This window comes from Stylophora pistillata, chromosome 1 (genome assembly GCF_964205215.1).
Source record: "Stylophora pistillata chromosome 1, jaStyPist1.2, whole genome shotgun sequence".
In the NCBI taxonomy this organism is placed as follows: Eukaryota; Metazoa; Cnidaria; class Anthozoa; order Scleractinia; family Pocilloporidae; genus Stylophora; species Stylophora pistillata.
Window position 1 is genome coordinate 3,538,389 of NC_142519.1, and position 21,256 is coordinate 3,559,644.

Below are 21,256 nucleotides of genomic sequence, written 5' to 3' on the forward strand. Positions count from 1 at the left end.
CTCACTGTCAGCTCCACCCCCTTCTTGTGCAGCTTTCAACAGAGCAGAAAAAGCACCTGCCAAGCCACGTGTGGCATCCAAGAGGTTTTTACCATCATCATCATCATCGAGTAATCCAGCAATCATTTTGATTCCTTTTGATAAATCTTGAAGGTTAGACGATCTGAAAAATGATCAAATATGTATCCATTAACATAAGGCAGAAGGTTGTAAAGAATATGCAGTACAGAATCAAATGGGCTGCACATGTCGGATAAATGTCTGTCATCTGTGAAGATGGAGTACAACAATAGTGAATATGAACAGTTGTGTATCTCACACACATCCTACGTACATTGTGAAGATGGAGTAAAACAGTAGTGAATATGAACAGTTGTGTATCTCACACACATCCTACTTACATTGTGAAGATGGAGTAAAACAATAGTGAATATGAACAGTTGTGTATCTCACACACATCCTACTTACATTGTGAAGATGGAGTAAAACAATAGTGAATATGAACAGTTGTGTATCTCACACACATCCTACTTACATTGTGTTGACAGCAGCACCAGCAGCAGTGTAGTTTGTTTCCTCTGGCTCACCTTCAAACAACCATAACACTGAAATCTAACACCTGCTAATTTCTGGATTTTGACAAGCTGCATCTTGCAGAATAATTTAAATTATTGAAAATTCAGGAGAGCAAAGAGTAATTGAAATGTTTAAGAGCCTTTCCAAGCATTAAATACCTGATGTGAGGGTGACAATGGAAGCACATGATGCTGATAGAGCAGCAAGGCGAGATGCAACATTTTGTCTGGAAAGGTCCAAAGTGTTCTGCTTCCATTTAAGAGATGCCTAGGCATGTCACAAAAGAAAGATAGAGGTTCATGTCATTTATAATTTACTTCCAGAGAGATTTACAGAGACAATAACTATGATAATTCGTATGGCTCTTGAAGAAAAACTCCAGGGAAAATATGCAATTCCATGCACATGAAAAAAAAAAACTATACACAAGGTCCAAATACATCCAAAGTCACTAGGAAAGGGAGGGTGTTCTTAATAACTACAAGAATGTGCATGTGATGGCAGCTAAATGTGTACAAATATGTCATGCAGATGTCTGACAGTAGGTGTGGAAGTAATGTACAGCTACATTCTTCATGGATAGTTTATCTTACTGGATCTGAACCAAGAGCAGGAACTTCTGCAGGAGATCCAAGGTCATGTTCTGCTGAGACAATTGTGTCCAGACCATAGCTCAGGCTACTCATGTATGCCTTTTGTGCTGGAGTGAGGCTGTGCAGCTTGGCTTGGGATCCCTGTTAAAGGTAATAACACCACAAAATTGGATCAGTAATCATCTAGCCATCCTGCACCACTGAACAGACACTGATAGCATGATAATGATGACCATTAATAATCGCTCCAGGAAAAGAAAAGATCATGCATAACAAGGATGCAAAACCCCGATAATCAAAAGACATAAACAGTATAAACATTCAATCAATTTGCACACAGATCCTTTTCTGAGATAGAACACTTGAGCCCATTTTCTTACCATGGGTGGTCTATGGGCAGAGTGCGCCGATCCTGTGACTGTCCCATACTGGGCTGGCTCCATCTTACCCACACTGTACCTGGATGCACCTACAAAATGAGTACATTTAATGGTTATTACTGGTAATGCTGTATCTTACTAGTCTTTTCATGGAAACTGGAGTTAAGTATCAGCCTGATGGGCTGCTTGGCTTGTAACCAGACTTTTCCTTTTTTACAGTATAAAGCTAAAGAAGAGATCAACAATTTTCAGGCCAAGGATCTTTTTCAACAGTACACTTAATAGATGTACATCTAGCTTACTCTTGATCTGCAAGTATTATTGTTATGGGCAGTATGGAGATAGTGTAGCTTGGAGCAAAATCTTGCAGTTCAAGATTGCAAAAATGTATGGGTGCTTAGTGGCTTACAGTACTTTTGCAACATTGTTTGACTAACAAAACAATACATGGAAAAGATCATAATATTTTAAAATTTACTAGCTTAGCAAAATTAATTCTATAGAAGGAAACTTGAAGGCAGACAGTTCTCTAGTGTGCAGACCAGGCAAGTTCAAGGCCAGCAAAAGGTATGAACAAAGTGTGAGTCACCCACGAGGGGAGGTGCAGGCTAACAATTACCCTACAGATACTCTGAGTGATAATTTGTAAGAATTTTTCAATTAAATAAAGGATGTTCATTTTTGTGGCATTTTCTGTCAAAGTTTTTATTTATTTTTTTGTTTTTGTTTTTCCAAACAAGGTAAGTTCTTCTTACATCATGGTATTTCTGGTCATAAACTCCACTCAAGAGGTACTAGATAATTCTCCAAAAAAAGAGAGATCTAGATACACAGAGCTGTAGAGTACCTGGACCTCCTGCTCTCATCACAGCTGGAAGAGCTACTGATCCAGTAGCAGCATGACCAACCTTATTGGTTTGTCGTTCTAAGTATGTGCCTCTGAATTCAACAAAGAAAAAAAGGTATAAATTTACAGAAAGATGTTTGCAAACATAGAGGAAAAAATATTTGAGTACTCTCATGAGAATTTGAACCCCTGCCAATTCAAGTGTATACTATTTCTATTACATACAAGTTTTTCTTATGGTCTTACTGAAGTTATAATCATGACATATGAAGTGGTTAGAAGTGTGCAAATTATTTTAACAAAAATTTTATCACTTACTTTGAGGGAGTAACAGAATCTTCTACCATTGTTGATTCCTCATCAAAATCTGGATCATAACCCTCTTGACCTTTTCTCTACAGGTATCAATAACAGAAATAAACAATGGGCAGACATGACTTCTAAGTAATTGAGTGTTATCAATTAAAGCCAAAAAAAGTGGCATATTACTAAATTTGTGTAACTGGTTTTAAAATTTTGATTTCTTCTTTTGTTGTTGTCTTTCCCTAAATCCTAGGCAGAACTGATAACAAAACACTCGTAAACAGTTACCTTCTTTAAAATAATATCAATGTAGCCAGCAATAAGTTGGGATATTTTCTCTCCTTCATTAGTTTGCACAGAGTAATAAGACTCTAAATAATCCCCAAAATCCTGTTGAAAGAAATTTATAATAAACAATTTTTATCCTCCTTGTAGGAAAGAAAAACAGTATCAAAATAAAACAGGTAATCTATTGGTCAATACTACCACTAGGTTTACAAGTATAATTTATGCACCTGTATGTGAAAACCACCATCAGCTGTGAAAACAAAATGTTGTGCACAAGTATACCAATGTAACTCTATAAAATTCAGAAAACCCTCTTATGGCCCGAAATAAAACTTTCCACCACATCCTTTAGCAGGGTATAAGCATCTTTTGTATTAAGAGAGATACTGAAACTGAGGATTAGCATAAACAGGTGAAAATAAAGGGTCTTAGTATCAAGGGAAGAGAATTCAAAATAATGAAAATAAAGACTTGATGTGTGAGTTCTTTACACCATGTCATCTATTTCTCCTCAAGTTTACGCTGGGACAATAAGCAAGAAAACATACCAAGGTAAAACTGTTGGGTGAAGCTGCCCATCTCCTTACAGTCGTTAGAGGCCAGGTCTTCATCACCTGTCCGAAATATACAACAATCTGCAGTTAACATACACATCTCTACATATGCGTGTATAAATGGATTCGTCAGAAAAGAGAGAGACTGTTATTAAGTGTTTTCCAATTCACAAAAAAAATGTTTGACACAAATCTCACCTCTTTAGTTTTCTCATCAACTCTAAGAATACTCTCTTTTGTGACTCCCAACAGCCGAGGGACAAGTTTATTCTTTCCTTTCATTTTCTCCTACAAAATAAGGTTTTAATGAATGGAACAGTCTCCACTAAAAACAGTATCACCTTGGGCTTAAAGGACAGATATTTGGGTTAAATTGCAGCACATTTTTTACTTGCCTTTACAAGAAAGAAGGTTACTCCATAAGTCTTTAATCCTCGACACAACTGCACATACTTGTACTTGGCCTGTAACTCATCATGACTAGTCACCTTTTTGTGTTCCTAGTAGTTTCAGTAACAGTAAAATAAATATACTTCTCAAAACAATGAGCCATTGAAAAGTTTTTCTTTTTTTCAGTGTAGTTGAGTAATAAGCCATTTTCAATATCAACATTCAAATTTGGCTTGGAGGTTTGGGGGAATAGAACAAAAGAAATCACATCAAGGTTGGGGGATGAATGATTTATTTCTTTTGTTTTATTCCTCTAAGCCTCAGAGCATGTTAAAATTCTAATACATCAAAAATGGTCTCTTAAACATCCATAGTGAATAAACATACCTAAGCAGCCAACAAAACACTTGTGATATTTATATAGAGATCTTTAAGATCACACTGGAACCTCACCTCCTTTATCTTCTTCTCTATATTTTTTGACTTCACATACTCTTTAGGAAGAAATTCTTTGAGACTATCGAGTAACAAAAAATCCGCACATCAATTAACCCTTTAACTTCTACGAGTAGCCAGCCTCTAAATTCTCCCTTAAGTAAAACTACTCAATCATTCATTCAGATCATGGGAATACAAGAAATGATTGTTAAATGAATTCTCCTTGTCAGTAGCAAAGGAAATGTATAAAGAAGGGTATAGGGAATATACTAAGATAAACGAACTAATGTTAAGGTGTTAAGGGTTCAGAGCTTTTTCATAAAAAGCATGGATTCTCACTTTTGTCTTGCTTCTAACCAAATGTGCAAAGTGTCACTCACTCTATAAACTTGTATTTGCCATCTTCAAAGTCTCCAAACTGGACTTGAATCTGAATAGCCCCTAACTGGGAAGAAAAACATAACAGACAATAACAACAACTTCCCTTTAGTGAAGGGGGGGGGAGAGGAGTGAGGGGGTAGGGGGGGAGAGGAGGAAGGTGGGGGAAGGTTGAAGACCATAACAAGAACTGGAAAGTTTGAGTCAAAACAATAAATCCATAGTATTGTTATTTTCTTCAACCTGGATTTTAAAAGCAGGGAAGGGTTAAGAAGAGAAAGAAATTCCTACTAAGAGAGTGAATGTAAAACACTGGGTAAGGGAGAGCAAAGAGGAGGTGGACAGGCTTTGTCAACCTCCTCCCTCACCACTTCAATATAAGATGTTCAAAAAGAGAAGCATGCTGTTACCTGCGACGCTTCCTCCTGTGTACAGGGATGAGTTCCATCTAAGATACCATCTCTACACTAAGAGAACAAAGAGGAAGCTTTAAATAAGTATTATCTCTTTCTCCTGAAAGTTGAAGATGGTCAGTAGTTTCAGTAGGTTTTGACTAGTGCATTTGTTTCCTACCTGGACATACAACAAGCCAAGCTGGACAGGATCTTTGATGTCAACATTCTGATCTGAGTAGAAGTATTTCCGTCTGAAAACATACAGAATCCAACCTTGAGTATTACAAACTTTACCTTTGAAGTTCGGTAATTGTGAAGAAGAGCTCCCCAAAAAACCTGTCGGCCGACAGTCGGCCGACAGACGACCAACTGTCGGCCGACTGTCGGCCGACTGTCGGCCGACAGTTGGTCGTCTGTCGGCCGACTGTCGGCCGACAGTCGGCCGACAGTTGGTCGTCTGTCGGCCGACAGGTTTTGCCTGAAATATAGGCTACCTGTCGGCCGCCAGCCGGCCGACAGTCGGCCGACTGTTGGTAATGTGTCGGTAACCTGTCGGTACCTTGTCGGTAGCTTGTCCGTGAAACGATCACACAATGTTAGGGATTCTAAGTTTGCCGTTACAAAAGCATATGGGTTTAAATTATTAATTTTTTAATTTGCGTTTGTCGCAGAGTGGCAAAATGAGGTATCGTGGTCGTTTTAGATCAAGAGTTTTTGGTCTGGTTTACCAGAAACGTTGAGTGATCCGATATTTCACTCGTAGAATCGTGCCTCGCTTGATACAACATCCAACATGTTTAATACGTTGACAATTGACTTTCAAGATTTGGTGGCTCCTAAAGGAGCCGTTTTGTGCGTGGTGAAATATACAAGATATTTCACTCGTAAAATCGTGCCGCGAACTTCATTGGCAACAGCTGCCCCTCTCTCCTCATGTTGCTCATGACCGGGATGTAGCGCCGAAGTCTTTTGCGACAGGCAACCTCCAGATCTCGCACGGATTGAACTTCTTGGTCGCGGAGGACGAGGTCCAGTTCCCTCGAGGCGACCTTTTTCAATTCTGCTATCGCCACGAAGTCTCGTAGTGTGCTCCGAGGACAGCCTGCAAGACGGAAGGCACAGGCCATGCTGCATTTGTTTTCTTTCATTGTCTGGAGAACCTGGTCATATCGTTCGTGTATGTTGGCCAGGCCGTGGGTGCTGACCCGTATGTCTGCCGTCTGCTGGTGTTGCTGTTGTGATGCGGGTGGGTCTTCTTGTGGCGCGGGTTGGTCTCTGCGTCGTACCTCCGCTCGGAGTTCTGCGATGACCTTCTTTGCGTCTACGAGGCGCCTCTCGAGGTTTTTAACGACCTCGTCCTTGTTCCGCACAAGGTTGGCTAGCTCTTCAGCCTCTTTCTCGCGTTCCTCTAGCAACGCCGTCAGCTCCTGGTTCTGTTCCTGCTGGTTCTGGAAGGCCTGACCCACTCTTTTGTAGTCCTTTTGCAGTAACTCGTATTTTTTCTTTAGATCGTCGTGCGACGTATCTGCAGGCTGTTGACTGGAGGCTGTTGACTTTGATATCTTTTTTCTTTTCTGAGGCGGGCGTTCATTACACGAACATTGCCTTCTGTCGCCGTGGCAGACGCCACACTTATTCTCACAGTGAAAAATAGAATGGTCGCCGCTGCACACTGTACACTGTACGCTGTCATACATCACCATTACGGATTGTTATGTCACGTTAACTGTTCGTTTTTTACACAATTTTTCTTTTTTCTTAACCTGTCGGTAGACTGTCGGCCGCCTGTCGGTCAACTGTCGGCCGACAGTCGGCCGACAGTCGGCCGACAGGTTTTTTGGGGAGCTCTTCTTCACAATTACCTGAAGTTCTACCCAATTTCCAAAACAATGTAAGCTGAGTCCACAAAAAGTATAAGGGGCACAGAACAAAAGACAAAAAAAATGTGTTGTGCTCAATACAGACTTTACTACAACTCTCCTCTGAAAGTAAAAATTTCACTGGCCTACTGGTTACTTAAACAACATTCAATAAATACGTATGATGCACGATCCTCGCAGTAGAGAGCGCTATTTATGCAATAGCGAAAATCAGACCTGAAAAAACTAAAGCTGAAATACTGTCTGAAATTGTAAAAAAGAAAACACCATAACAGGTACTGGATTGATGTTTCAACTTACGGCTGTCTTATGATGACTTGAAAAGGAAACCTGGCTAAGAGTTTGATTCAAACTTAATTAAAAATTAACATTAAATACAAGTATATATATGTACATAAAACTCATCAATATTGTGTAGAAACCTTAAAAGAACTGTGTGTGAATCATCTACTCCTTGTTCTCTGAGAGTTTTATCATGACCAAGCCAGTGTACTGAAAACAAAACACAACTTCTCATGAATACTACACCACACCAAACAATCACAGCTTTAAATAAAATCTAAGAATAAGTCTTCCTGTCTGGGTATCAACAAGTCATTCTTCCTTTCACTGAAATACAGTTTTTGAGACTTTGCAGGATAGTTGTATTCAGAAAGCTCTCCTAACAACAACTATGTCTGTTAACCCTTTCACAAGCTCCCGATTGTCAAACAAATTCTCCTTGTCTATAACATAGGAATTGAAAGAGAGCAGTGAGGAGAATATGAATGCTAATGTTGGGGCATGAAGAGTTAAGAAGAAGTCAGTACCTTCATCATCTGTGTGGAGTTTTTTCTTCAACTGATCCATTTTCTTCTTGTCTCTTTCTTCCATCTTCTTAAGGGATACATCTTTAACAGACTTGTCCTGTTTTTGTTTTTGTTTTTTTTTTTAAAAATTACAGGTCAATGTCAGTATCTGAGCAACTGCACACCTACCCCATCCCCTAAGCCAACAAAAGTCAACTGATATTTAATCTTTGGTTGGGGATGGGTAGATACATAGTTGATCCAAAACCAAAATTGATCTAAAAATGTCAATTCAAAAATAAAGCAAGAAGCTGTTCCTCAGAGGACACCATGATACAAAACTATGTTACTCAACATAAGTAAACATTTCATGCACCTATAGCAGAGTGCCAGCATGACGTTGGTGTCACAAGTGTATGTCTACATACCCTCTTGATTGTTCCTATTCTATCCATGTCTTCCCTGTCTTCTTTCTGACCCTCAACAAGCAGGGAGAATTCCTCAACATTTCCAATACCTACAGAAATGATGTTATTTGAAGCTTAGTATAGGTTTAAATGTTCTTGGTTTGGAATTTTTCAATGCAGCTTGATATTTGTTTTTATTGTATTTTGCTCTGTTTTCATTTTTTAATTGAAGCAATGATCTTAATCTCAAACAAAGGAAAATTTAAAAATATTGAATAAACTGGTTTGAAAATTTTACACCAAGGAAATACCTTACCCACAAGTTTAACATGCAAATTAGTGGTGATGAAAAGATTAAAACATAAATGCAAAACAGAAGCAGCAACAATATGTCAAGACATGCGCCTCTGACACACTTCTCAGCAACAAGTTGGAGACACACCCAAAGTGTTCAGCAGGCATCTGAGATTAGACAATCCTCTGCGGTTAAATTTCAACTAGATGTATCTCAGCAAGTTCTTCTTAATTTAGCAATTAAGAATGATATCATTGCAATACAAAATTATTCTGCTATTACAATTCTTGATGACAACCATACAAACCACAGATTTAAAACTGATACACACCACCATGTATTTGGATCATTTATTTCAGTGGCGACCAATTCATTGACAGATGGCCAGAAAACTGTTGTACAATGCTATGATGAGATCAGATATGTTGCTATTTCATGCTGCTGTATATAAATACTGTTTAATTATTATTTTTTTTATTATACCATCATCAGTATTTATGTACATACCCATCTTCATGCAAACCGAATCTAAAATCTGACCAACACTGTGACTGTCATCAATCTGAGACAAAACCAGATTAATAAATAATAGATTCAGGGCTCAGTGAGCATTTAGACCAAAAACACATGGATTTCAAGTTAATTTTTGTATACATGTACCTCTTACTAACCAAATTTGAGGTTCTTAAAGTAGGTTTCAGACCAAGTTTTTCTCAGCTACAATTTATGGCCCAAGCACAATGTACACCTGGGCCATAAATCAAAGTGGAAAACGAGGTTTTGTAACTTACATGTACAATACCAACCAAGAAAACGATGTTAGTTGTATTCAGAAAGCTCTCCTAACAACAACTATGTCTGTTAACCCTTTCACAAGCTCCCGATTGTCAAACAAATTCTCCTTGTCTATAACATAACTCTCACTAGCTTCAAATGGCCCAAGCACAATGTACACCTGGGCCATAAATCAAAGTGGAAAACAAGGTTTTGTAACTTACATGTACAATACCAACCAAGAAAACGATGTTAGTTGTATTCAGAAAGCTCTCCTAACAACAACTATGTCTGTTAACCCTTTCACAAGCTCCCGATTGTCAAACAAATTCTCCTTGTCTATAACATAACTCTCACTAGCTTCAAATGGCCCAAGCACAATGTACACCTGGGCCATAAATCAAAGTGGAAAACGAGGTTTTGTAACTTACATGTACAATACCAACCAAGAAAACGATGTTAGTTGTATTCAGAAAGCTCTCCTAACAACAACTATGTCTGTTAACCCTTTCACAAGCTCCCGATTGTCAAACAAATTCTCCTTGTCTATATCATAACTCTCACTAGCTTCAAAAAGAAGGGGGAAAAATTTCAAGATTTCAATTTAAACAAACTTTTGAATTTGATGGGCCATACAGCGGAATACCACTGTAGCATCACTGAGTATTTTTACGAGTTTTGCGTATTTCGATGAGCCAAGGGGCAAGTCAAAATACAAATAATGAGTAAAAATACTCAGCGATACTACACAACAAAACGTCCAATAAGTTATTTATTATTCAACACGACAATTGCTAATTCAGTGCGGGCGAATTTCGCAGATATTTATTTACAGGGAGTGCATGACAAAGTATGCAAAGCGTAATGGAATTGGAGCATTGTTGTGTTGCTGTTTCTATTTTCTTTAATAAATGAAAAAATTTTATGGTTGTCTAGCTACCTTTCTTCATTCAATTCATCTTATAAACTTGTATCTATATTTGCAGCCATTCTGACTCTTCATCATCAGAAATATGATTAAAATTGTCCGCCAACTTGTAACTTCAATCTAACTCCTGTCTAACCAGTTCTAAGGAGTACAAATACCACATGATATTTGTACTCATTTATGGCGTTATTTGCACTCTACGAAGTGTAGTTGGATAATAAAGCCTGCTTAATCGACCAATCATAGCACGCTTTTACTTACTGAATGATATGAAAAAATATATCACAGCAAGCTGTCAGTATAAGAATCATAGATAAAACAATTAAAAGCTCAAAGAAATTAGTTACCTGTAGTGTTTTAACTGAACCATCCATGAACTTGATTTTCAGATGTCTAACTTTTGATCTATATTCAATCATATCCTGAAGGAAAACATACCACTGTCATGATGACGATGCACACTATAGGCCAGTAGATACTGCATAAGTAACACAAACCATGCATTCAGTGTACCTACAAATTAATCACCGTAAGAATTGTTTGCCAAATAATACTGTAGCACATGTAATAAGCCATGCTACATGCGATGGCTTTGTCAGATGTTCATGGATGAGATATAAGTTTTGATGTGTAATCTTCTTGCCTGTATGTCAACTAGAATTATAAATTCACCTTAAATTAAAAGAAATCACTATAAACTTATATCTAGAAGGTAAACATGTAAACCTACTCCAGACTTAAGTGGGTAGAAGTCAAGTGTTCTCGCAGGTTCCAACCATTTTCCTTTGGATGGATCATCATCTTGACAAAACAGACCATAATCTGAAACTAAAACAAAATTAACTCTGAAGACCAAAACCAAAGTGCATCTAAACCAACCTTTCAAACATGCAGCTTTCACCATGTCATTTCCTCTCAACCGCTAATCTACAACTTTATCGCTCTGCCACATCAACTACATGCAGTCTACCAAATAAACAATACCACAGCTACAACTAGCTGCACAGCATAATAAACAATACCACAGCTACAACTAGCTGCACAGCATAATAAACAATACCACAGCTACAACTAGCTGCACAGCATAATAAACAATACCACAGCTACAACTAGCTGCACAGCATAACAATAACACAGCTACAACTAGCTGCACAGCATAATAAACAATACCACAGCTACAACTAGCTGCACAGCATAATAAACAATACCACAGCTACAACTAGCTGCACAGCATAATAAACAATACCACAGCTACAACTAGCTGCACAGCATAATAAACAATACCACAGCTACAACTAGCTGCACAGCATAACAATAACACAGCTACAACTAGCTGCACAGCATAATAAACAATACCACAGCTACAACTAGCTGCACAGCATAATAAACAATACCACAGCTACAACTAGCTGCACAGCATAATAAACAATACCACAGCTACAACTAGCTGCACAGCATAATAAACAATACCACAGCTACAACTAGCTGCACAGCATAATAAACAATACCACAGCTACAACTAGCTGCACAGCATAATAAACAATACCACAGCTACAACTAGCTGCACAGCATAATAAACAATACCACAGCTACAACTAGCTGCACAGCATAACAATAACACAGCTACAACTAGCTGCACAGCACAATAAACAATACCACAGCTATAACTAGCTGCACAGCATAATAAACAATACCACAGCTACAACTAGCTGCACAGCATAATAAACAATACCACAGCTACAATTAGCTGCACAGCATAATAAACAATACCACAGCTACAACTAGCTGCACAGCATAACAATAACACAGCTACAACTAGCTGCACAGCATAATAAACAATACCACAGCTACAACTAGCTGCACAGCATAATAAACAATACCACAGCTATAACTAGCTGCACAGCATAATAAACAATACCACAGCTACAACTAGCTGCACAGCATAATAAACAATACCACAGCTACAACTAGCTGCACAGCATAACAATAACACAGCTACAACTAGCTGCACAGCATAATAAACAATACCACAGCTATAACTAGCTGCACAGCATAATAAACAATACCACAGCTACAACTAGCTGCACAGCATAATAAACAATACCACAGCTACAACTAGCTGCACAGCATAATAAACAATACCACAGCTACAACTAGCTGCACAGCATAATAAACAATACCACAGCTACAACTAGCTGCACAGCATAATAAACAATACCACAGCTACAACTAGCTGCACAGCATAATAAACAATACCACAGCTACAACTAGCTGCACAGCATAACAATAACACAGCTACAACTAGCTGCACAGCATAATAAACAATACCACAGCTACAACTAGCTGCACAGCATAATAAACAATACCACAGCTACAACTAGCTGCACAGCATAATAAACAATACCACAGCTACAACTAGCTGCACAGCATAATAAACAATACCACAGCTACAACTAGCTGCACAGCATAATAAACAATACCACAGCTACAACTAGCTGCACAGCATAATAAACAATACCACAGCTACAACTAGCTGCACAGCATAATAAACAATACCACAGCTACAACTAGCTGCACAGCATAACAATAACACAGCTACAACTAGCTGCACAGCATAATAAACAATACCACAGCTATAACTAGCTGCACAGCATAATAAACAATACCACAGCTACAACTAGCTGCACAGCATAATAAACAATACCACAGCTACAACTAGCTGCACAGCATAATAAACAATACCACAGCTACAACTAGCTGCACAGCATAACAATAACACAGCTACAACTAGCTGCACAGCATAATAAACAATACCACAGCTATAACTAGCTGCACAGCATAATAAACAATACCACAGCTACAACTAGCTGCACAGCATAATAAACAATACCACAGCTATAACTAGCTGCACAGCATAATAATCAATACCACAGCTACAACTAGCTGCACAGCATAATAAACAATACCACAGCTACAACTAGCTGCACAGCATAATAAACAATACCACAGCTACAACTAGCTGCACAGCATAATAAACAATACCACAGCTACAACTAGCTGCACAGCATAATAAACAATACCATAGCTACAACTAGCTGCACAGCATAATAAACAATACCACAGCTACAACTAGCTGCACAGCATAATAAACAATACCACAGCTACAACTAGCTGCACAGCATAATAAACAATACCACAGCTACAACTAGCTGCACAGCATAACAATAACACAGCTACAACTAGCTGCACAGCATAATAAACAATACCACAGCTATAACTAGCTGCACAGCATAATAAACAATACCACAGCTACAACTAGCTGCACAGCATAATAAACAATACCACAGCTACAACTAGCTGCACAGCATAATAAACAATACCACAGCTACAACTAGCTGCACAGCATAATAAACAATACCACAGCTACAACTAGCTGCACAGCATAATAAACAATACCACAGCTACAACTAGCTGCACAGCATAACAATAACACAGCTACAACTAGCTGCACAGCATAATAAACAATACCACAGCTACAACTAGCTGCACAGCATAATAAATACCACAGCTACAACTAGCTGCACAGCATAATAAACAATACCACAGCTACAACTAGCTGCACAACATAATAAACAATACCACAGCTACAACTAGCTGCACAGCATAATAAACAATACCACAGCTACAACTAGCTGCACAGCATAACAATAACACAGCTACAACTAGCTGCACAGCATAATAAACAATACCACAGCTACAACTAGCTGCACAGCATAATAAACAATACCACAGCTACAACTAGCTGCACAGCATAATAAACAATACCACAGCTACAACTAGCTGCACAGCATAATAAACAATACCACAGCTACAACTAGCTGCACAGCATAATAAACAATACCACAGCTACAACTAGCTGCACAGCATAATAAACAATACCACAGCTACAACTAGCTGCACAGCATAATAAACAATACCACAGCTACAACTAGCTGCACAGCATAACAATAACACAGCTACAACTAGCTGCACAGCATAATAAACAATACCACAGCTATAACTAGCTGCACAGCATAATAAACAATACCACAGCTACAACTAGCTGCACAGCATAATAAACAATACCACAGCTATAACTAGCTGCACAGCATAATAAACAATACCACAGCTACAACTAGCTGCACAGCATAATAAACAATACCACAGCTACAACTAGCTGCACAGCATAATAAACAATACCACAGCTACAACTAGCTGCACAGCATAATAAACAATACCACAGCTACAACTAGCTGCACAGCATAATAAACAATACCACAGCTACAACTAGCTGCACAGCATAATAAATACCACAGCTACAACTAGCTGCACAGCATAATAAACAATACCACAGCTACAACTAGCTGCACAGCATAATAAACAATACCACAGCTACAACTAGCTGCACAGCATAATAAACAATACCACAGCTACAACTAGCTGCACAGCATAATAAACAATACCACAGCTACAACTAGCTGCACAGCATAATTATGAATTCTTTGATACTGTTTGCAGTATCAACCATTAAATAGTTGTATTAGAAAGCAAATACAAGAGGATCGTCCATCATACGTAACAAATAGCTTTATTACATCCAATCAAAATGGGTCTTCCAAACCAATTACAATAAAAATAATGTAATATAAACAATATAAGCATTTAAAAGTGATAGGTACTTACATTACTGTGTTGTTAAAAACTTAAGATACATAATTCATAATAACACCTATTGAAAGTCAATGGCTTAAAAATTTGTCAGGGGCATGTCCTTTAATGGCATTCTTAAAAACATTAAATGACTCCATGTTTGTTAAACTTTCTGGAAGATCCTTCCAGAGCTGAGCAGCCCTATATGAGAAGGATTGCTGACCTGTTGCTGATCTAAAAAATGGTACATTAAGCTTATCTTTATTCCTAGTATTTCTTGTATGCACCTGGCTTCTTGTCGTGAGCTTATTACACAAGAAAGGTGGGGCTAATCCCTTCAGACATTTAAAAGCCAATAAAGTGTCTCTAACTTCCAGTTGTTTAGCCACTGGCAACGAGTGAGGTTCCTTTAGTATTGGTGTAATGTGATCATACTTCCTTGCACCAGTCACGATCTGTGCGCAAAATTCTGAACTTTTTGAAGCCTAGCAATGTTCTTTTTTGTTGTGCTAGCCCACATGGATGAACAGTAGAAAAGCTTGCTGAGCTTACAAGTACAGGGTCACTTCTCCAATAAAATTGTGACCTCTCACGCGAAAACGTACACTAACGGCTATTCGTTCGAACGGCAAAACGCACGGCTAGTGAACGGATGACAAACGGATGGCCAAGGCGATTGAAACGGCTAACATGAACGGCTGAACGGCCGAAGAAAAATTTTGAACGGCTCAAAGTGAACGGCTGAACGGCTGAAAAAAATTTTTGAACGGTCCAAAGTGAACGGCTGAACGGCTGTGGAAAATTTTTGAACGGTTCAAAGTGAACGGCTGAACGGCTGTGGAAAATTTTTGAACGGCTCACGGCTCACGGTAAACGGCTGAGGAAAAGTTTTGAACGGCTGACAGTGAACGGCTGAACGGCTGACAGTGAACGACTGAACGGTTGTAGAAAAATTTTGAACGGCTGACGGTGAACGGCCGAACGGCTGTGGCAAATTTTTGAACGGTTGAACGAGTAAAGATGATAACCATTTTAAATCAACGACCAGATTACTTTGACACAGAGCAAAGAAAACAAACATCATTCAATTTTCAGCTGAATATCGACTTTGTGGTTGCGTCTCCGACATTAACTCAGAACCTGTTTTTTAAAGTTCAAAATCAAACATTCCTGTGCACATTTCTCGTTAAATATCTACCAGTAACAAAGATACACAGAACTAAGGTTATTTTAGGTGGACGAAACCATCTCTTTGCGTAAGAACGAGCGGTGTCTACACTTGTCAAAGCATAACATTCGCCACAAGCGAAATTTGCATAACGCACTGTGGTGTTTGATATTTTGCAAAAGGTAACGCAACGTTCAGTTCAGCCAATCAACTTCCACTCTAAAGCGCGTTGTCTTGACAACTACATGGAATAAAACTTGCTACAACTCCTCAAAGAGTTGGAGGAATAGGGGAAGGAAAGTATTCATTCCTTTCCCAAAACCTTTGCGAGACTTGGCAAAGTGTAAGCGTTGGCTAGTGGCTTGCTCACGTTCATCGGTAAAAGGCCTAAATGCCCAGAAACCCTACAATATAGGGCGAGGGCCAAAATAACACCGGACAATGATTTTATTCAAGGCTTTACAAAGGCACGCAGAAGTAAATCAAATCCGTTAGAACACGGAGCAAGAAAAAGTAAATGCGATTATGCGCTTCCATTAACGTGAAATCGGTCGTTTTAAGACTGAAATAAAGAGAAGAAAGCGACCCGCAACAGCTACAACACTGAACCTGAAGAACTGATGTACGATCGAATCAACGCGCGCGGCACAAGCTAAAACACTCAAGATGATGTAACGATCGATACAGTTAAAAAAAAATTGCTATAAACTTCCAGGAACAGATTGCTCATTTCAGTTGACGGCTGAAATTTCCGATAAGGAAACAACATTCCAGGACACCCACATCTACAAAGTCGAACGATTCGAAAAAGACACAGTCCTTGATGTGTGTACTCATTTTAAACAGCATTTCGGAATACGCACTTTAGTTCCTGTCACCCGCAAGGTGTTAAAAAAAATCTTATTTAAGGGGAGGCCCTCAGACCTCTCAGAACAAACTCTTCTCAAGAAATATTACAAGAGAAAATTGCAAACTTCAAAGCACGTCTGCTATAGAACTTGTTTATGCGGCTAAGCATTTTTCTGAACTGATGAACAACAGTTGAGGATTTTTCTCAACGGACGACCGAAACCCCAGCCGTGCGAACTGTTGAATTTTAATTACTTTTCCCAAGGGGTAACCGGCTGAACCAATAATTATTAGTTTTTTGGAACGGATAACACCAGCAGTACGAACGGATGCAAATATTTTTGAACGGATAACACAAGCCGTGCGAACGGATGCAAGTTTTTTTTGAACGGATAACCCAAGCCGTGCGAACGGATACTATATTTTTTTGAACGGATGACCCAAGCCGTGCGAACGGATGCTAATTTTTTTGAACGGATAACACAAGCCGTGCGAACGGATGCAAGTTTTTTTTGAACGGATAACCCAAGCCGCGGGAACGGATGCAAATTTTTTTTGAACGGATAACACAAGCCGTGCGAACGGATGCAAGTTTTTTTTGAACGGATAACCCTGGCCGTGCGAACGGATGCAAATTTTTTTGAACGGCTGGTGAACGGCAAGTGAACGGCAAAACGCCTTCGAACGGATAGCCGTTAGTGTACGTTTTCGCGTGAGAGGTCACAATTGTGTAAAAGTTGAATAAATTGGGGAGTTTATATAGTAAAAGTACTAGAAATTAAAATTTCAGTCATATTTTCTCCATATCAACCACACTATCAGCAAGTGACAGTGTGCGTAGCATCTTTGGTAAGTTACACACCTACATTGTACTACATCAAACAATTTAGTGTGGGAGCATTTCTCAACAGATCAAGGAACAAAACATGTTTACTCTACTTACTTTTGCCTGGACTAGAATCTGGAACTCTTTCTCTTATAATTCTCAATGCTTCTGCTACAGTAGCCTCTGGATTGAACTGTAAAATAATAAATAAAGAAATAAGGATTAAGATTCTGGGGCAGGCTGATTGATTGTTACACCTTTAGTTAGAAGACTGTGTATACAAGCATACACTAAAATAATATTCTCACCTAAACAATGATCATCCATTTTTTTCTTATGAATAAAGGCTAAAAGAAACTGTGGTGCTACGTCGGTGGGGGTAACAATGTAATTTGGTTATATCAACTCAGTTGAAATATGTAAATTGGCCACTGTAACGAATAAAAAAAGCTGACATTTCGAGCGTTAGCCCTTCGTCAGTGCGAGTGATGAAGGGCTAACTCTCAAAACGTCATCTTTTTTATTCGTTACAGCGGCCAATTTTCATATTTCAACTGAGTTGATATAACCAAATTACATTTTTTTTCTTATTTATTCATTTAATTGCCACTTATACCCATACAAAAATAAATTATAGTTGTTTACAACAATAAAAAAGTAACTATAGTAATATCACTATATAACAATCTATACTTAATCCATATAAAATTACTATTTATGATCATTTATAAAAAGTGTGGCAAGGAAGCCCAGCAGAAGCTAGAAGCTTATCAAACCTGGGTTCCTCACACAGTGTACAAGATGTATTATACATAAGTAATAAACAGCGGATGGATGACCTTTATTTAAACACGATAAAAATTTAAGGCTACAAGCTAGAATTATTGCCCATATATAACAAGTGGATACATTAACAATAAGATCAAGCCTGATAAACAATGCACAATGTAAGAAAACTCACCTGTAAAGTCTTTACAGAGCTGTTCTTGACAATGTTGATTTTCAGAGTCAGTGCCATATTAAATTAAAATGTCATAGATTCCTTACAGTATACTTCTCTCTGTAAGCTGAGAATGTTCAAAAATTATTTCAGCATGAAATTCCTACACAAGTGCCAGATACCTCACAAATTCAACCGGTAAAAGACAAAAGTTATTCTACAGGCAGTTACTTATAGTATGCATCTCAAAGGAAGCCTGCATACCTTGCATCAATATAACGTTGGTCCTGCAAGTCAGTAACATGAACCGAAACATGTGTCTTCATTACCCACCTTGTACCCTTGCCAACAAGATTTAAGGCTACATTACCCTGTTATGCATGACTGCAAAGATTTTTCCTGCCAAGTACTATTCCCTGGTTCAATATTTGACTTAGTAATATATTTTTTATTGACAAACCTTGCTCATTTAACTTAGCATGGCTGTCAGAGTATTGGGCCATCTTTTTGCACTAACATCAATAAACAACTATGCCAAATCCAGCCATTTTGACTTAATACTTGGTCTGGCTAACACTTATCTATTCAAACAGTTTGTTAAAACTCAACAACTTGCCTTACAGTCTGATTTTCAAAGTAACTTGTCACAAAATAATGCATGTCAAAAGTCAAGGATAAATTAAAAAGCATCCTTGTTGATGTGTAGAGCAAATTTTTCGGTTCACAGTTCTTCCTCAGGAAGCTCTAAGCATACATACGAGCAAGTCTCATGCATGTATAACATTTCAGGGCAACCAATCTATTTGAAGAATAATTGCCATTCAAGAGGAAATTATCATAATTATAGAAGTTCATGCAAACATCTGACCATAGCTGCAATGAAAGAAACTAAATTTAGCCTTGAACTTTGCAAAAACAAAAGCTATATTGTCAGTAATTATGTTTCAAATCCATTAACATAACCATGCAGAACAGGTTTTTAATCACACCATCTTACATTACATTAAAGTTACCATAATCAACCTCAGAACATATCATGTACAAAAATTAATAATAAACAAATTAAATGACTAATTAACAGTAACTGAAAGAATGGCGCTAAAGGGTTAAACAAAGAAATAACACTTCAGCGTGAAAGAACCGGACAAATCATTTCATGTCAAGTACACGCACTGCTAATAAAATTGGCTTACAGCTTTAGGAAGATATTTAAAATTCTAAATTATCGAAAGCGTACGGATTTAGTCTAAAATACACTCATTAATGTCTTTGCGTGCTGAGTTAACTCAGCAAGAAACTTTCATTATGTAAATCTTCACAATTTTTAATTGGAAATGCCAAATGGAACTTCATCGTAATAATTGGGCAATTTCACGAAAACCTATAACTCAGTATGCGCGTTTCGCATTCATGTCTTCCATCTTACTAATCAATTGAAATAATCACCAAGCAAGAGTAAAATTTTATAACGATGAAAGTGTTATTCATGTTTGAGAGAAATTAAAAACGAAAAGAAAGGAGTCGCACAAATAGGTTTCAATATTTACCCTAAGTAAACAAACATCACATTCATTTCCAGCTGAGGAATTGAGTCGAAAGTAGAAAGATACCGAAATAACACCATGACTTCGCGTCAGTACAAAGGGTAAAGTGTTGAAAAATTCTTAGTTTCGATGAAAAAACGCGTTCGCCGCTGAAACTTATTGAAAGAATATAAAATTTGTATAAAAGTTAGTGTAGAAAATTTATAACTTTTTTCTACCGTGTAATGAGAACGATTCGGCAAACAGCTGAGTTAATTTTCAGAATGCGAACATTGCAATAGTAAACAGAAGCTCAAGTTTTGTTCGACACGCTACATGAACACACAACTTCTGGATAAGCACTCGTCCATTCAAACAGATATAGCATGAATTTATTACAGAAAACAGCCGAAACAATTCCCAAAGAGCTCAGGCTACAGCCTGAAGACTGCCTAATATGCCATTCGCGGTCGCTAGTTATTTCATACAGCTTGCCAACGGTCAACAGCAACTTGTCTTAAACACTTCAGCTCAATGAAATTCCAGAAGGCCATCAGACGACACCAGCACGCAAGGAAAAGAGCACCTACCTTTAAAATTTTGTTTCCAAAACAAATAACACATGCAAGTCTTCAAACACAACGATGCTAGTTAATTCAATTCCACACCTCCCAACAGAAGAATTTCAAAGACGGAAATACGAAATCAAAAAGTCACTTCAGATCGAACATGGCCGTCCCTTCGTGACGCGAGGGTGGCAACCAAATGTCCAAATATGGTATACAACTATTTCGCGCATACTTCTCATCTCCGATCAAATAAATCGAGATTTCTCCAGATTTCCTTTGAATTCCCACTGAGTACGATTAAATGTGGCTCTCCTTTTTATTTTTTTATTTTTTTTTCTAATTAGAGCTAAAAATAGCATGTCTTCCGGCAACGATAACTTATTTTCAAATGTTTTTAGTATAATTATCGTTTCTAAGGAGGGGGGAGGTTCGTTTGACACTATAAAAGTTTGCCAGTTTCAGCTGTAGATTTGGCTTT

General features: G+C 38.1%; 1 protein-coding gene across 1 annotated transcript in view; it reads right to left on the minus strand.

The window, feature by feature from the left end:
* LOC111343867 (talin) overlaps window positions 1–20,957 on the minus strand; it is a 45,114-nt gene extending 24,157 nt beyond the window's left edge. Inside the window, exons 1-24 of the mRNA XM_022951061.2 lie at window positions 20,800–20,957; window positions 18,708–18,813; window positions 17,864–17,939; window positions 10,945–11,042; window positions 10,562–10,636; window positions 9,020–9,074; window positions 8,239–8,327; window positions 7,832–7,928; window positions 7,445–7,514; window positions 5,321–5,393; window positions 5,158–5,214; window positions 4,750–4,814; window positions 4,385–4,448; window positions 3,937–4,041; window positions 3,740–3,829; window positions 3,536–3,601; window positions 2,988–3,089; window positions 2,715–2,791; window positions 2,397–2,488; window positions 1,550–1,638; window positions 1,170–1,310; window positions 735–843; window positions 536–587; window positions 1–163 (exon numbers count right to left, since the gene is read on the minus strand). Of these exons, the coding sequence (XP_022806796.2) occupies window positions 1–163; window positions 536–587; window positions 735–843; window positions 1,170–1,310; window positions 1,550–1,638; window positions 2,397–2,488; window positions 2,715–2,791; window positions 2,988–3,089; window positions 3,536–3,601; window positions 3,740–3,829; window positions 3,937–4,041; window positions 4,385–4,448; window positions 4,750–4,814; window positions 5,158–5,214; window positions 5,321–5,393; window positions 7,445–7,514; window positions 7,832–7,928; window positions 8,239–8,327; window positions 9,020–9,074; window positions 10,562–10,636; window positions 10,945–11,042; window positions 17,864–17,939; window positions 18,708–18,764 (1,962 nt within the window). The 5' untranslated portion in view covers window positions 18,765–18,813; window positions 20,800–20,957. The remainder of the gene's footprint in view (window positions 164–535; window positions 588–734; window positions 844–1,169; window positions 1,311–1,549; window positions 1,639–2,396; window positions 2,489–2,714; window positions 2,792–2,987; window positions 3,090–3,535; window positions 3,602–3,739; window positions 3,830–3,936; window positions 4,042–4,384; window positions 4,449–4,749; window positions 4,815–5,157; window positions 5,215–5,320; window positions 5,394–7,444; window positions 7,515–7,831; window positions 7,929–8,238; window positions 8,328–9,019; window positions 9,075–10,561; window positions 10,637–10,944; window positions 11,043–17,863; window positions 17,940–18,707; window positions 18,814–20,799) is intronic.
* Between the last annotated feature and the right edge of the window lie 299 nt (window positions 20,958–21,256).